General features: G+C 37.5%; 1 protein-coding gene across 1 annotated transcript in view; it reads left to right on the top strand.

Moving 5' to 3' along the window:
• Window positions 1–18,438, top strand: part of LOC124716751 — a 324,669-nt gene that overhangs the window by 283,698 nt on the left and 22,533 nt on the right. The window contains exons 28-31 of the mRNA XM_047243294.1: window positions 3,290–3,404; window positions 4,899–5,065; window positions 8,548–8,699; window positions 13,611–13,821. Coding sequence (XP_047099250.1) covers window positions 3,290–3,404; window positions 4,899–5,065; window positions 8,548–8,699; window positions 13,611–13,821 — 645 coding nt within the window. The remainder of the gene's footprint in view (window positions 1–3,289; window positions 3,405–4,898; window positions 5,066–8,547; window positions 8,700–13,610; window positions 13,822–18,438) is intronic.

The raw sequence follows: 18,438 nt of genomic DNA, 5'->3' as shown, positions 1-18,438 counted from the left end.
CACAAAGCTACTCTGGACAGAAGTTAATAGTGATACTCAGATTACAGAGAAATAGACAGTATCCTATAAGGCTTTATTTTTGGCTCATATTTGTTCTTTACATAGAAGTTACATAATTTATTTTCAGAACTCTTTAAGTGTTTCAATTAAAGGTATAGACATTACATGAAATACTGTGTATCAATGAGACTTAAATAGTATAAGCAAATCTCTTTGCATGAAGGAAACAGACAACTGTTGTACAAAAATTTCATTGTGGAAATATGTTTGTACTGATTTGCAAATATGTTTGTACTGATAATGAGGATAACAGAAAAGATACAAATGACAAAAAAAAAGAAAACATTGTTGTGAGTGTAGATGTTACCTTCAGACATAGAGAAACACATTCACAAGAAAAGTGAAAATATCCTTCTTACAGGCAGTTTACATTTCAGCTAGTTGCAAAAACGTTCAACTAATATCATTCAAGACTGGAAAGACCTCCTTAATGTCTATAATGACTTGTATATTTCTTGGTGTTGCGTGAGAATGTAGTTCATAGAGTGACATAATGTTAGATATGCATACATTTGAGTAAATTTTAACAGGGAATAAATTAGTATCTGAAAGTAGCTCTTACAGAAGGTATGTGTTGGTAGTCACTGATTTACAGGTGGGTAAAGTATTTTTAAATGTGCAGTGCCAGGCATACTTCTCCTTTTTAAAAGAAAGACTGCTGTAATCTCACATTTGTAACTCTCTTTGTGAAGACAGAATGTACCTTCAGCAAAAAATATTTATGTTAATAAATGAGGTATTATATTACTTTGTTTTCTTTGGTTTGATTATAGATAATCCATCAAACTTTCCATGATTATGGACTAACAACTAACAGCATGCATTAATCAGACTAACATTTTTTTAATGGCTATGTCATGTGAATAAGCACTAAATAATTTGGTGAGCATGGAACATGCTTGTTTTAGTAGCCATTCCAGCTATTTTGTTTATTTCAGAGTTTTATTATTAACTGCACTTTTACCTAGCATTATGACAAAAAATATTTGACCAGTAAACTACTTTCTTAGATTATGAGTGCCCAATGTCTGACTGCTCAATTTAATCTGGATACATTTTTCCTTAAATGGCTTTATCACAGCATATTGATGGCAACAATGTTACTTCTTGTGATAAAACAGAAAATTTTCTGCAGTTCAAAAATACTCATAATTTGTAAATTCAGCCGTATCAGATGGATTGCTAAAAGTAATATCTTGTGTAGCCCACATCACTACTCTCTGAAATACCATCAGACAGTTTAGAATTTCAAACATTTCCATACTTAGTGTCTGTGGATTTTGAGAAAGCTTTAGACTTCATAGTCTTCAACATATGGCTTTGTTTTATGAACACTTTTGGGATACTGGAAAATATTATTACACTGAAGAACCACTTGTACATCACCAGTGTGGAACTGGCAGTAAATTAAAGGTATTTACTATCACTTATATTATTCCTGATGGTGCTTGACATTGCTGTGAAGATGCACAAGGGCTTCACTTGTCATCTTGAATATGATCTGCAACTGCTCATCCACAGCTCGAGAGAGATATCAGGTATGTTTGAGTGCACAAAATGGGAAACTACTTGTGCAGAACAAATTAACATCAGTAGAAATCCTAATCAATACTGCATCACCTAAGAAACTTAAGCTGGAGAAGAAGACTAGAGAAAGGGTACTGTTACCTCAACAGATGTCATAGAAAATAGAACCATAGTAGATGTTTAGTGACATATCTGAAAGTTAAAAGACAACTTCAGACAACTAAGACATGTCTAAAAGCCTCATACATGTCATTGCAGTGTCAGATTCCAGATATTAACAGAAATCTCTAAACAGTTTTCCTCTATGGGTGTGAATTGGGGAAAAATAACAAAGAATGGCCAACATATAGGTTCTGGGGAGCATATGAGGAGCAAACAGTAGAGCTAATATAAAGCTTTGAGATGACTGCCAGTCAGAGCACACAGGGCAGCATAGGTGTTAGTGGGCTTGGACATACTCTGACGTTAGGCAAGAAAATCAGATGTGGAACAGGCCCTTGTATGAAATGCTTCGAGCCAGAGGATGTGAGGCTGATCGGAGTTTCACAGTGGAAGATGTGCATGCTAGGAACTGGTAGCTGTAAACCATCTGGTGAGATGCAAAAGATGTGGCCCAAGCAGGCAGCAATAACAGTTATTTATGGAGGTACACTATTCTGTTCAGAATTAAAAGATTCAACAAACCACATAGTTATGTGAATAACACATTCAAACACATTACAAGTCTCATTGCAATAAATTTTTCTTCAATGTTTGATGGCAGTTTCTGTAACTTCTCTTGCTTGTCACATGATCATTATACTAACACCAAATCTTTGTAGTGATCACCAAATCATCATCATAATCACTCTACTTGCATTATGATCACTACACCACCATCTTCATCTCTTGTCATACCTTCTTTTGCACCACTGAAATTATGTGTGACTATGGTGGCTTAGTTGTTAAGGTACTGGAGTCACACCCAGGAGAACCAAGTTTCAAATCCCTGTGTCACCATTCTTATTTAAGTTTCTTATGGTTTTTCCAAGCCAGTAAATGCAAAAGTACGCCCTAATCTCTTATGAGACTGTCTGTAATCATCTTTTCATCAATGGGACATTCACCCCTAATCATATTTCAAGCAGACTTTTGAAAATTGTGTGGAATACTGTAAGGAAGGCAACAGCAAGAATGATTACTAAGGCACAAGAAGTCAATGTTCACATGTACAGTCAAGTTTATGTGCAGCATTTCCTAGGCAGTCGAGTCAAGGAAGGCTGTGCAGTGGTTTGGGAGATAGAGGGTTCAGATCTTCATAATGATTGACATTTTCTGTGGTTTCCTTAAATACCTACAGAAGTTTTTCAGGATACTTTCTTCGCTTGTCTTTCTGTAAAGGATTAACTGTTCAGTTTTAGTGACCTAGACAGTAAGATTTTTACTCAACTCAGCATTCATTTCTAACAGAGCAACATATGTAATGGGCAGACTGTACTTTGACAATGAACAGTACAATTTTTTCATTCATTACATGCACAACAGGAACAACAGTTCCCTCAGACAATCATAGAACACAAATTGCTTACGCTTCAAATTTCCTTCATTTCTAAATATTGATTGCTATCTTTTAGATTCATTCACAGGAAGGCACCACTTTGTTACTTAATAGTGCTTGTGCTAACTAACGCATGCTATATAACACACTAACCAACCCCCACAGGTTTAAACCTCCTGACGCATGCTACATCGAGCTGATGAGGTTCCGGGTGCGACCTCCACGAAACAGGGAACTGCCTCTACAAGTCAAGGCCGTCATATGTGTCACTGGAAACAAGGTGAGTTCCTCCATGACTACCTTTTACTCTGTGTACCAAGCCATTTCAATCATTTGCATTGGCAAAAGTATCCACAACACAGTCATCTGTTAGTGGACTGACGATGGGTGACTCAGTTTATAGAACTGTCATTTAGGACACAGGACGTTCAGAGTTGAGTGGTTGTGAGTATTCCAAAATGTAAAAATTTTATTTTATTAAACATTTTGTAACTGCCACGCTAATGGTTTGGTAATGAACAAACACATCTGAAACTAGTCACCGATAACACAAATTGTCAGTGCACTGAGATGGAAAATAAAGAAGTAATAACATTTAAGTTATTTTAATTCATCTCTGCATTCTTGTGTAGAATTACAGTAGTGGGTCTGCTTTACTGATATTGTGTATTTTGTGTTTGTCTGTTATTGTAGCTTGCAGATATGAAACGCAGCACGTCTTCAATTCAGTTTATCTTGACTACCCCAGACAAGGAGCATTACTACTCTCTCTTTATTGGTGTACATTGTACTCAACCAGCCTTCAATAGGAGACAGTTGACTGAATGATCAGTACACATTTTCCGTGTGTTTCCATCTATTTACTGTCAGCTCTGGTAACTGTATGAGTTACATTTCTCACAGTACCTGAGCTTTATAGTGTAGAACAGTCAGTTAGTTTTGTGTTACATTTTTAACGACACCTTGTTTGTGTGAATGGTACATTGATATATTTCTCCACATGTTTTGAGAAGAGCATGTTGACTATCAAATAAAAAAAAATATTGGGTTGTGCTCATATGCTCGTAACAAAACATGTTGAAAGAAAGGCAACTGGGCTGGCTGTGTCCTACTGGTAGCTAAACGTTATTTTATTTATACTTTTTCTGTGACTATATTTTACTTTTCTTTTGTCTCACTTGTGTCTTAACTGACAGTTTTAGAATGAATAACTATTTTAAAACTATCTAACAGGATGTAGGGTAGTGTGGTTGCATGGGTGAGAGAGATTGGGAGAGAGTGAACGCAACTTTATTTCACAATGCTTCTTATTTCACTCATCACATTTTCTATGTTCTAACAACGTTTGTTTCTACTAATTTTTATATGGGCACTGATAACGTAATTGCTGAATGCATTTTATTTTGTCTCTGGACAGAAAGTTGTTTTGGGTGGTCAAAAGATTGCAGTCTATCTCCTCCTACAATGTTTTGCTTTTTAAGGCTCTGTGCTGCACTATGAAAGTTATTCCATGATGGCTTAACATATGTCCTGACATCCTGCCTGTTCTTCCAGTCAGTATTTCTCACATACTCCTTCCTCAGTTGATTCTTCTGAGAACATCTCATTTCTTGTCTTGTCAGTCTACTTACTTTTTAGCATCCTTCTGTAACACCACATTTCAAATGCTTACATTCTTTTCTTTTTCTTGATTCCTCAGAGTACACAGTCCAAGATGCAATGCTGTGCAGATCATAAATTATTGATGTCTGTGCTTTTCTGTGCCAATCTATAGGTTGAGATAAAGTCAGAGATTCTGGTTCCTGGCTTCTCGAGCCGTAAATTGGGCCAGATTCCATGTGAAGACATCATGGTGCGCTTCCCCATCCCAGAGTGCTGGATCTACCTGTTCCGTGTTGAGAAGCACTTCCGGTATGGTTCTGTCAAGTCGGCCCACAGGAGGTGAGTCACAAATATTTCGATAACCTTACAGTGAAAATGGAATAGCTGAGTTCTCGCCGGCTGCAGTGGCTGAGCAGTTCTTGGTGCTTCAGTCCGGAACAGCGCGACTGCTACGGTCGCAGGTTTGAATCCTGCCTCGGGCATCTGTGTGTGATGTCCTTAGGTTAGTTAGGTTTAAGTAGTTCTAAGTCTAGGGGACTGATGACCTCAACTGTTAAGTCCCATAGTGCTCAGAGCCATTTGAACCATCTCAATAGCTGAGCAGGTCCTGAAGGACATGGTAGCTATACATGGACTTTCACATAGCTGAACTTTTATATTGAGATTTGAAACAGACAATAGCTAGTGACAGACCCTTATATTGAGATGGTAACCAGGCAGTTTCCAGAAATGAATTGTTTAGCCAAGGCAGACTATTGTTAATTTAAAAAATCAGTTATTACATCCTACTTTATAATAATATGAGAGTCATATTTGGTAGTGATCTCGTTCTACTAAACTCAACAGTAATTTTGTTTAGCTGCCTAAAAAACAACTATAAAAGTAGTAACATTTAGTGAACTGTTAGTACCATGTCAGTTCAATTCCTTAAATAGTGAATGATTTGGATAATAAAACATACTACCCGAGTCAGAATGATTACGGCAACAAAAGTTTGTCAGATCTGAGAATTAAATGCTTGAAGAAGACTCAAATAATAGAAGTATTTTCAGGTAAGTCAGAACTTAAGTTACAAATAAATTCTTACTTAGGGCTATATAGTGAGCTGCATCTTTTAACAAATAAACCACTATTAGATTGCAACATTTTTATGATGAGCTGCCATGATAATGTATTCAGTAACCAAATCCTCATTCAAATGAATCATTTGACTCAGCATAGCTTACACGAGTCCTTGAATAATAAGACTGAGTGAAATATGGGCTAAATAATTATTTCAATATTTTACGTAGAAATGGAATGTAACTGCCAGTACATTTTACGATAAAAAGGGGAAAAAATCTAATTAGTAGAATGGTACCAAAACAAGTAACTCCCCCTTGTTACATTTCAAATAAAAGGACCAACTCCTATGTCTTGAAACTGATAGTTCTTTCCTCAGAGGAGGGACAGGGTAAGGAGAAGGGAGAGAGAGAATAATAATAATAATAATAACCCTGAGACCCTATCAACCTGGGGTGTGTGTTACCTTCCCTTCTTTACTGATCTTCCTTCAGACTTTATTTTTCATATCTGGGGAAAGAACTGACAGTTTTGAAAGTTAGGCATTACTTTTTCTGCTTTTAAATATGCCTGTCAGCAGTATCAGAATTCCACCTGTAGCCATTCTGTATGCTCATACTTGATGACACTTATATATATTCTGGTAGTGGCAAAATAGTGTTTTAACTTGGTTTGTATTCTGTACATCTTGTGTAACTGCAAAACAGCTGGTTTGCTGATCTGGAATATTTGTTATTTCCACATAACCTCTTGCATTATATATACTGTAATGTTTACTTTTGGATAACCTACATATGATTTCATATATCTTAACAATGCATGATCACTTTTTAGTGTTATTTGAGGCTCAGTTGCAACTGTCTGAGTGTGCTATGCCTTTGTGGCAACTGAAAGTTAGTTACAATATTTAATTTTAGTACTGGTACTTAGAACTTCTGTACTGGTGAGTCTAATGCCATTTGTAGGTGCTACTGAAATTTCATTGTCCAGTAGTCCTGAGTTGGAGTACGTACCTATTAAAACAATAATTTCCAAGAAATTCATTCGTTGTAATTATTCTCGACGCGTTTTCTAAAAAACAATCCACAGAAAATATTACAAGAATTCATCACAAACAAAATGACACCTAGTCTTTTCATCTGAAAAGCTATGAAAGAGTCATACAAATTACTCTTCTTGCATCTGTGTAATAAGAGACAAATGACATAGTTCAGGTACCTGGCAGTTACGTAACAACTTACCTCCAGCTGTCATGCCTTAATTCTTTATACAGACTGTTGCTATAAGCGAAATTTTGAGGACAAACTTCTCAAATTATTGACACTTTTACTTTGAAAATTGAACTTCAGTGAGTGTTGGTATAAACTGAATTTATAATTTAAATGTAACAAAAGTACAGTTTTATATTATTTTAAATATATTATTCCCGCGTGGAATGTTTCCCTCTATTATATTGATAAAAGTACAGTTTTTGTTTTCTAAATTAACTTTCCCTTTAACACAGAAAGTTTATGAAATACCAGTGTGTTTGCATAACAGTGTTTACTTACTTTTTCTTAAACTAAGTGTTGTGGATCAGATAAATTGTAGTGTTGTATACACCAAAGTGAAAAATAAGACTTCAGTAATAAATTTCTATATAAACATGTTTAAATTTAATTTTTACAAATTAGTAGTTTAGTGCATTGGAAATAAAGGGCTATCAAAAAGAAGGAATAGATTTCAAACATTTATTGCTTCCAAAGTACAAAAGGTGGAAACAGTGTCCCAACATTCTTGGACAGAGAAAAGTTCAAATGTTTATGCATTCAAGGTTAGCACTATGTGTTACATGACAAATATCAAAATGATGGCTCATTTCCTACCACACATGAAGCAGCTGGTCTCTTGTTATCAAATTCACAGCTTCAACAATGCAATGTCTCAGACTTTCAAGAGTGTCAGGCATTTGGGGGATAAAAATGTGCTCTTTAACATAATCCCACAAATAAAGTCTCAAGGTGTGAGGTCTGGAGACCTGGGAGGACACTGGTGATGAAGTTCATTTTCTGCTCCTCCTCTTCCAATCTAACACCCACACCCCACACCTTGTGACTTTCGTCTGTGGGGTTACATAAAAGTCTGCATTTTTATCCCCCCCTATGCCTGACGCTCTTGAAAGTCTGCAACATTGGATTGTTGAAGCTGTGAATTTGATAACGAGAGATCAGCTATTTCGTGTGTGGAAAGAAATTAGCCACCATTTTGATATTTGTCATGCAGCACATGGTTCTCACATTGAAAGCATAAACATTTGAACTTTCCTCTTTCCAGGAATGTTGGAATTGTGTTTCTATCTTCTGTAGTTTGGAAGCAATAAATGTTTGAAAGCTGTTCCTTTTTTAAAAATAGCCCTGTTTTTATTTAATAACATATTCTCAGAAAACCATTACTAACTCCATGTAAATTAGTTCTTTTCTTCCTATTGTAGCTGTTTGTTCCAAATGAAATTATAAGATGATGAACTTTGCTATAAAAACACTATATTACGCATTACGCCAAGTCATAATTGAAAGGGTTACTCACACTACCACATTGATGACAAGTTCACACAGAGCTACTTCTCTAATAACTGAAATGTCATGCAGTTTGGCTGTAAACATGTATTGCCAACTACTAATACAAAACTGTATCTTGTGGTACAATTTATATTTGGTATAAGTCTCTTCATATTAGAAATTCAGGCTATTCCCTGATACTTTACAATGTGTGTGTTGCAGGACAGGCAAGGTGAAAGGCATTGAGCGAATCTTGGGAGCCATGGAGACGCTGGAACCATCACTGATAGAGGTAACGTCGGGACAAGCCAAATATGAGCACCAGCACCGCTCCATCGTGTGGAGAATGGCGCGCCTGCCCAAGGAGGGTCAGGGTGAGTGTGTCTGAGAGTCCATCTCACACAGAGGCTCTCAGCTTGAATGTAGTGCCATTATCATCATAAATCTTAAGACTCAATTACCATGCAATATGGTGTGGAGTAAGAAACTGGACTAGCAGAGGATGACAATTGAAACCCATGTCTGGCAATCGAAACCCATGTCTGGCAATACAGATTCAAGTTACCTGTGATGCCCATAAATTGCATAATCTAAATTACTGGATGGTTACTTTGAGAGAGTGTGGCCATTTTCCTTTCCCAGTTCAAGCTTGTGTGTGTATTGTCCAGTGAAAGCATGATCAATAAGACATTAAACCCTAATTTTCCTTCCTTAAGACTGACGGGATGGAAACACTCTCAGCTATTCTATCCTCCACAAGTTTCTTCATCTCTGCATAACTCCTGCAACTGACATTCAGTCAACCTGCTTCATCTTACTCTATAATTTTTACACCTTTTTATGTCTCCGAATGTGTTTCATCAATCTATCCCTTCTTTTAGCCGAATGATGCCATAAATCCTCCCCCCTCCACAATTTAATTCAGTAACTCTTCATTAGTTAGTGCATCTGTCCATCTATCTTCAACATTCTTCTGTAGCACAGTATTTTAAGCGTCTTCTGTTCTCATCTTACCTGTATCATTTGTTGTCCATGTGTATCTCACATACAAGGCTTTGCCCTAAATAAATAATTTCAGCACAGTTTTTCCAACACTTAAGTTTATATTTGGTGTCAACATCTATCTTTTCAGGAAAATTTTTTTGCTATTGCTAGTCCATGTGCTATATCATCTTTACTTCTATCATCAATAGTTAATTTGTTACCCAAATTCCAAAACACACCTACCTCTATCAGAATCTAATTTCCTAATATGAACATCACCTAATGTCATACTGGTGTCAAGCAGTACTTGATTTAATTGTACTACACTCAATAACTTGTGTTTTACTTCTATTAATCTTCATCTCATAACTTTTTTCAAGGCACTACCCATTCTCTTCGACGGGTTTTCCAAATCTTTTGCCACCTGACAGAACACTATAGTTGGCGAAGCTTAAAGTTTCTGCTTTTTTTTTCCTCTCCATGAATTTAATTCCCATTCCAAATACCCCCTCTGTTTCTCTCTTTATCATTATACAAACTGAATAAAATGTGAAATATGCAGCAACCCTTTCTCATTTGCTTCCAAATTATTGCCTCATTTGTATGACTTTAACATTTTAGAACAGTAATGAGGTCCTGTTCAAGCTGTGGACAGCCTCTAATTCCCTGTTTTTGATTCCTGATAATGTCAGGCTGTGTTTTCGAAATCAAAACATTTTAAGCCATTTTAGTGTGGTGGAGAAAAGGATATTAAATGGCAGTCTTTTTTACTTGCCATCACTTGGGCTGCTTATATGTACAGTGCCTGACCAAAAAAAGTGAAGCACCCAGAGCATATGGTCTGATGTCAGTGTAGCTTTGTAATGTACATACCATTGGTGGTTATGTAGGTAATTGGAGTTGCAGTTATTTGTACCAGGTAGAATGCCCTGCAGAGTGCATTAAGTGGTGGTAATTTTCAATGTTGTTGCCAGACCTGGTAGGGAATGTAAGAGGTGTGAACAGCTAAAGATGTTGACTGATTGCTGTAAAGTGCACACAAAGGTGCTGTGTACTTGTGTGAAACATCATTATTGGCACCTGAAAGAGTTTTAAAGTGGCCTCATTAGGGGACTCCCTTTGGCCAGCTGATCACATCATACTTTTATTCTGGTCAACTACATGTAACAGCCACAAAAGGGGGATCACTGTATTGTGTAACAGGCACATTATAACTCTTACACGATCTGAGAACAAGTAAAGGACTTCCTGTGACATTCTGTGTTGTCCTGCACTATAGGTCAGTGACTAGTAGCACACTGAATAGGGAATTTCTGTCCCATGTGCAAGCTGCCATGAACACCATAACACAAATTGTTGCTTTTGTTGTAGAGGCACCTACTACTGAGGAATGACATTGCATCATCTTTAGCAATTAACCACAGTTCTTCACTACCCTAGGTGACCTTTTCTGGTGATTATGGCAGTGACCTAGGGAAAGGTCCCATTTTTCCAATATTTTGGTGAGCTACAGCAGTGTTACTCCCAGTGTTGTGGTGTGGGGAAGCAGTGAGATGACTAGGTCAAGGATGATCCCATCACAGGCACCCAATGTCCTAATGTGTTACCTGTCACACGACAGTATTTTTCAACAGGACAGTGCTCGTCCGCAAATGGCACGTGTGTCTGAATGATCTGCATGAGGTAGAAGTACTCCTGTAGCCAGCAAAATTCTTAGATCTGTCCCTGATGCAACCTGTGTGGGGCCAGCTCAGATGTCACCTCCCTGTCAGAGATAGTATTCATGGTATCGAGGACCAGTTGCGAGAGTTGTGCACCAGCTTGTCTCGGGAGAGGAATCAGTGGCTTTGTGATATCCTTCCCTCCTGAGTCAGTTTGTGCATTCAAATCAGTGAGTGTGCAATGACATGCTGGTAGGTGGACTTATGCTGCCAAATTCTTTGTAAATTTGACTCGATTTTTTTAATATGAAGTAACATCACATACCCCCTCTGTCCATGGAGTTTAATTTCGTTTTCCCCTTTCTACTGACCTCTTCACTTCTATTGATATTGGGTAGTTGACTGCTTCTTGAAATCGTCTTAAATGATTGTAGTGTCACTTTATGCTCCTTACAAGCTCTTTTCCTCTTTAATTTCAGTACTCTGCTATAAAAATAGAAATGAAATTCAAATAGTTTCAAAGCCCACTAAAATGCTCCATGTGATTGACATTAATTTACCTCTGAGATATGCTTCCCACTGTTACAAGGAAGGATAGCGTCATTCAGTGACATTAAACTCTTAGTGAAAATTGTCATTTGACCCAGGTATTAGAGTGGTAGACCATTGAATTTTGTAACACAATGTCCATAGATCCTGGTTTGAATTCAACCTGAATGAATGTTTTAACTTATTTGTATAATGACTCCACAAATCAAATCAAAATTATGAACCTTCATAAATGGAGTATTATTGTGTTTTCCTTGCTGTTTACATATGCTTGCATTTGCAATAGCTGTTCACATACATCACATTCAAAAAGAAGTTCTCTTGTTAATGTGACTACACACTTTTGACTCTTTTTTTTTTTTTTTTTTTTTTTTTTTTTTTTTTTTTTTTTTTTTTTTTTTTTTTTTTTTTTTTTTTTTAGAAAACCTCGTCATCTGACAGCTTGTGTGGGCGTGTGGTGATACCTTCACTACTAGCCATGCTCTCCAAAAAAGTGAATTTGCAAAGTAAATGTATTTTTCCTCTATTGTCTGTTTCTCAGACTATGATTAATGTAAAGCTACATGTAATACATCCCGACATCAAATAAACTGCTACACTCTGTTCTTGCTAATGCTATTTTCCTATTTTGTGTAAAACATTTAAAAATATATGACCTTTCCAGGACTTGAACATGTGATGACATTATCCAGTCATCTGCAATATCCGTTGCACCACTGAGTGCTTTGTCAGAGCACTGTCTGTGCTGAGTGTCTTCTATACAGGGAATCGGCACTAAGATTTGCTAAGAATAATTTTATGATGCTTTGGGTTGTAACTCATGATTGATAGTCTACAATTTGGTTATAATATATTGACCCATTTACAGAAGTTCAAGTCCTTAGTTTAGAGTGAGTTGAATGATACTGCATGGAGCACAGGGAAAAGAATGTCCACCGCTGCTCTAAATGGATGGACCATAAATGCATCAACTTTCGCAAGGCTTCCACTATGTGTTCACAAAATTCCTTTCAATTGTTATTTAAAAGCATTAATTGCACTTTCCATCACTAAATATCTAAACTGTTTGCAGACAAAGCATGTAAAAACCTTGTAGCCTCTGATAACACTCATATAACACAAGTACAGCTTTCGTCTGATTGCTAGTCTGTGATATCAACAGAGAATCAGCCAGTAAAAGTGTGTTGTTGATCATGTGACAAAGTCTTGATATTTAATTACTTTTAAACTTTAATTACATAAAATTAACATATATTTTGTGAGAATATTGACTGTGAATCCTATTTGAATGATATATTCAATCAGAGTAACAACAGCTGAACCATATTTTTAACAGAAGAAAATAGCCTATTGTATATTGCTGCTTCCTGTTCTTGTAGGCCTACCGTATGACTTAATACAACTGACCAGACCCTGTTGTGTTCCATACAACAGCAGACAGGTATTATACAAGAATCTGAAAACAAGCATAGCCTCTCTGCATCGGCAGACAATGACAAAACTTACTGCAGCATCATGGAGGTAGTTTACAATTTGCTACTAAAAATTTGGTAAACATATTGTTGGAACAAGGTATTCAGAATAATGAAGACATAATTGCTTGTCACGAGTTTCATCAGAAACTGTGTTAAAGTCCTTGTCTTTCAAATGCAGATTGAAGTAATGTGTGAGTGTATTAACTGACCATTTGATCAATGAAAAGAAGAGATGGCACTTAGTCTAGCCCGGTACACAGTCTAAACTGTCAAAAAGTTGTTAAACTGCAGATATCTTGTTTTGGGAAAGTATTTACTCATGAAGAGGATGGAATAAAGTGTTAGCATATCCAAAATTTAAAATTTTATTGAATGAAATGTATCATGCAGAAATTATTCAACGTGACTTGAAAATGTCAGACTTACACTTTTGTATTTTTCATTTACTAGGATGTATTATGAGGTTTAAGATCATATTCACAGTAACATACTTCAAACATTTGCTAGTTTAGTTTCTATTGTGACTAGTAATTGCAAATGCTGGTGTATTGTGCTAAGAAAATTGAAGTTTAGGTGCTGTGAATTACATTACGCAACTCCTCTTTTTCACATTTAGGTGCATACACGACACACTCGTTCGTGTGCCGTTTGGGGCTGACATCGTATGACCAGATCCCAGAGCAGCTGGCAGAGTACTGCTATGTGGAGTTCACCATGCCTGCCACGCAGGTGTCCCACACGACGGTGCGGTCCGTATCTCTCTGCAACGGTGCCAAGGATGATCCCCCAGAGAAGTACGTGCGCTACCTCGCCCGACACGAATACAGGTCAGTCTGATACCTATGCCCTCTTCTCTCTTGCTCGTACTCTTGCTCTTACAAAAGCATTTCTACATCTGTTTCTATTACCTTCGATGGCGCCTGTTGGTGGGTATGTTTTTATCATAGAATGGCAGTACTCTCTGATATGTTGAAGCAAGTGTCTGAGGATTTACTGATGTTTCATGAACAAACTCATTGTTTCATATCAGAATGAGTGGATGAAGAAATATAGTGAGGCAAGGCAGTAGCGTCAATGAGTTAGGGCATTTCTTTATAGAGTTCACAGGAGTTTGCTGTGATCAATTTATTGGCCCTATATGCAACACCATTTATGTGCTAATGGTTTTACTAAATCCCATGCTACATAGCTAATTTATATTAACCACAATAGTGACTATGAAAAAATTTAGAGTCCAGCATCTGAAATTAATAACAATAAAGGACTATTTGTGCCAGATGCAGGAACCTAAATAGAGAACATTAAAATCATTTTATTTCCACAAAATAACTGTTTCAGACTGTAAATAGATTTATTACACCTGTCCTTGGCAAAATATATTCTGTTGCACACAAAAATAAAAAATAAAAAGAAATAAATTCTCATTTTGTTGATTATTATCTCAGGTTTGTGTTTCATGGCTGTTAGTTATTATGTTGAGAAAAATGGAACTATAGCTGATGGATTTTTATTGGAATACTGTAATGTGTGTTACTTAACCTGTGATGTGTGGTGGTAAGTTGATGTTACAACACTCATAACACTTCATGCATATGTGCAAAATTCCCAAATATTGATCATGGTGGTGGCTACTGGCAACTAGTAACTGATGGTCATCACTTGTGTACATGACCAGTCTTAGTCACTTCTCAGCAGACATTGAAGAGCTTCACCTAATGTCTTTTTGCAAAGTGAGTCATATGGGAAAACATCCCTCCCGCAGTGTTCTGAAAAAATTTGAACATACAAGGGTTGGAACTTAAATAGTGGGAACTATTTATTCACAACCGATACAAAAGAGTTACATCTTTGCACCTGTTACTGTCCTTCAAAGTAGTCACCAGCATTGTGTAGAGCCCATTGCCAGTGATGTGGAAGGTGTAGTATACTGTTAGCTGAGCCTGTTCTGTTGATGGTGTGAATCGAGCGGTCTACTGCTTGCCGAATCCCTGGAACAGTTCTGAAGCGAATGCCACAAAGTCACAAGGTCTTAAGTCTGGGGAGTATGGTGGATGGTACAGTACTTCCCAGTCCCATCAACTGAACAGAGCAGTCATAGCTCGCGCTGCATGCACCCACGCATTGTTGTGCAAAATGATGGGTGGGTTGCACAGAAAGTTTCGCCACTTCTTTTACAAAGCTGGTTACAGGTGATGCTCCAAAAACACAGTAATACTGTGCATCGACTGTCTGCAGTGGAGGAATGTAAGGTGTTAGGATACCACCACCACAGTCATACATGAGAATCACCATAACTTCCACCATATTGGGGCTCTGATGCACTTTCGACTTTCACGGCGACCCATAATGACACCATTTGTTGGATTGGCTCTTCCGTTTTGGCTCTTACAATATGGCCCATGTCTCATCCAATGTTATGATATGGCATAAGAAGGCCTCTCCTTTGTGCTCATAGTGCTCCAAGTCCATCTGAGCAGTGTTGTAACGCATCCATTTCTGCATTTCCATCAAGTCATGCAGAACCCATCATGATGCAATTTTTCGCATGCCCAGGCATTCCTTCAGGACGTGAAGCACAGTCATATGTGCTAAACCGGTTTTGTGGGCAAGCTCACAAATCATATGGCATCGATCACTGTCCACTAACACAGCAACAGCATGCACTTGTTCTTCAGAGATGCTAGGATGACCTGCCCGATGTGTGTCTGCCACAGTTTGCTGACCTTTGTTGAAGGCTTTTACTTAATGTGCCACTGTTCTGTACGGCAATGTCGATTCCCCGCATGCCTCTTGAAGACCTTGATGACAATGTCGTGCTGTACAAACTCTGGCATGTTCAATCTTGATACAGTTCCGTTGTTCCTGTTTCGAAAAAATAGTGACACCGTTACATTAGACTACTCGCTCACAAGTGACTGTGTTTCGCTCGATTGTGCACATGCTGGTGGCATGGGATTGGTGAGTCCATTTGCTCAGGAGTACAGTAGTTTTGTCAACAACGTGTGCAATCAGTGACAATAGTAGATTCCATTGCATAGTGTCTCCACTGCAGTGTTGCCCCTATTTAAGTTCCAACCTACATATATGTACATAAAGTGTCATCAACTCCTCACTTGTAGAAAATATTCATCGCGTGAAAGAAAGTAATTAGAAGTAGGTATGGTGTTATTCCACATATGTCTTACAGGCATCTCTTTAAGTGGTTGGGATTATTAACCACAGGCACACAGTACATCTATTTACTTTTGAAATTTGTTGTCAACAATCTGAGCATGAGAGTAACATACTGATTCACAACTACAATACTAGAAAGAAAAGTATCTTCATTACTCTTTAATGACTCTAACTTTAGTGCAAAAAAGGGCAAAATATACAGCTACAAAACTCCTTGACAATATACCCCTGGAAATATTGTTTTCAAATATATTGTGTTAGTAGATATGTTCATAGCATTTTTCCATACATTTAATAAACCCAAGAGATACATATAACTGAGATTTTAGTCATCAATAATAATATTCTCTTTGAATATTAGGAAAGGAAAGGATTTTACATTGTTTGATATATTATCCTTCCCTATTTACGACAGTCAGCCAATACCAGGGTATCTTTTCATTTCTGTGACTGTATAAATCATGTGATTTTGAGATGAACATCTCATCAATCCACATTCTGAGTAGATTTTCATCCAGAAAGGAAGCTCCTTGAAGGTTGTTCAGTAGAAAACCGAAAACTTGAAAATCTGTGGTTCAAGATCGGGCGAATATGGTGAGTGTGGAATGACTTCCCAGTCCGAATCCTGTGTACTGTTCCTTGTCAGTCTAACAGAATAAGGGCAGACATTATCATGAAGTAGCATTTCTTTATGCAGCCTTCCTGGTCATCATCCCTAGATTGCATCTGCAAGACATTTCAGTTGTTGACAGTAAATGTCAGCAGTTATGGTCAGCCCTTGGGGAAGCAATTTTTAGTACATCGCACTGTCACTGTTCCGCCAGGTGCATAACATTATCCTTGGTGGAAATGCGCAGGTCTTTGTATAGGGTACTGTTACTGTTTGTGGTCAGCCATTCCTTAATTTCCCTTACATTAGCATAAAGACACCAGTGACAATACAGGATATGAATGGTCGGTGTTGTTCACAAGCCAATTGATGACGAGCAAGAGATGCATATATGGCCACCTACTGATTTTTGTGATTTTGTTTAGAGCATGCAGCACCCATACAAGTGATTCTTGAACTGCATGCAAATTTCAAATGACTCAGGAATGATCACAGATCATCCCATTTTTCAGTTCTTGAGTACACTTATGTGGATAGCTGTGGATTAATGTGTTTATACTATCTTCTTCAAACCCCAAAGGTCTTCCTGAATGTGGAGAGTCATTGATGTCAAAACGATCCTCCTTATAATGAGAGAACCATTTTCTTGCCATGCTTTGTCCAATGGCATTCTCTCTACACATGGCACAGATATATCTGGCTGTCTCCACTGCTGTCACACCCCTATTCAATTGAAGCAGAAGACCTTGTCAAAAGTGTTCAGATTTCTTCACTTAGCACTCCATTTTCTAGCATCCACAGCTCCACTCATTGTCTCCAAATGACAAAGTGACAATATGTAAGCTCAAATGACAACAGTGATCTACAAACAAAAAATGACAATTGATAAATAAATCCATAGCAACCAGAGTAACATCATGCAGAACAAAAATGCTAAAAACTTATGCACCATCTCCTAATCTGTGGAATGAGCTGTAAATTAATGAAAGGTAGTAACTTTTGTGTGAATTTTGAAGTTATATGTCATTTCAGATTATATATTAATTTATAGTCCATAACAGTTTGATTGGTTTTCCGTCTTTTTACACAAGGTGTGGTCATAGTCGAAGTCAGTCAAGTATTATCCACAGTAAAATTCGTTCTCAAGTTGTTATTTTCCAATATATGTGTCACAACCAAGGTTGTGGTTGTAATTAGTGCTCGTCAGAGCACTTTCTTTCTTGTATTAAGTGAATATAAACTGAACATTATAAAATTGTGCAAGCATAAATGTCAAAGATAGCATCCTGGTGTTTATTTCTTCATCTAAAAGCCCATCCACATGCAACAATCTGTCTGCGTAAATGTCTGCACACATCACATCTGCGCAGACAGATTGTTGCGAGTGGACAGAAGATTTGCACCAACCTGAGGTGTGTGCAAACCTCGAAGTTGGAGTTGGAGGTTTGAGCGAAACCTCTCAAATCTGTGGGTTCAAACCACATTTGCACAGACAAGTTGGAGCGTGTGGACAGGAGATCACTGCAAATCTGGTGCGGAACAGCTGTTTGCTCAGTCTAGTGTTTGTATTTGTGCGCACAGGACATTAAAATGGCTGATACTCGTCAGTGTTCTCGAAAGTTTGTTAGTGAATTCACTGAAATATATAGAAAACACCCAT

This window comes from Schistocerca piceifrons, chromosome 9 (assembly GCF_021461385.2).
Source record: "Schistocerca piceifrons isolate TAMUIC-IGC-003096 chromosome 9, iqSchPice1.1, whole genome shotgun sequence".
In the NCBI taxonomy this organism is placed as follows: Eukaryota; Metazoa; Arthropoda; class Insecta; order Orthoptera; family Acrididae; genus Schistocerca; species Schistocerca piceifrons.
The sequence above is the reverse complement of the archived record's forward strand: the minus strand, read 5'-3'. Positions and strand labels throughout refer to the sequence as shown.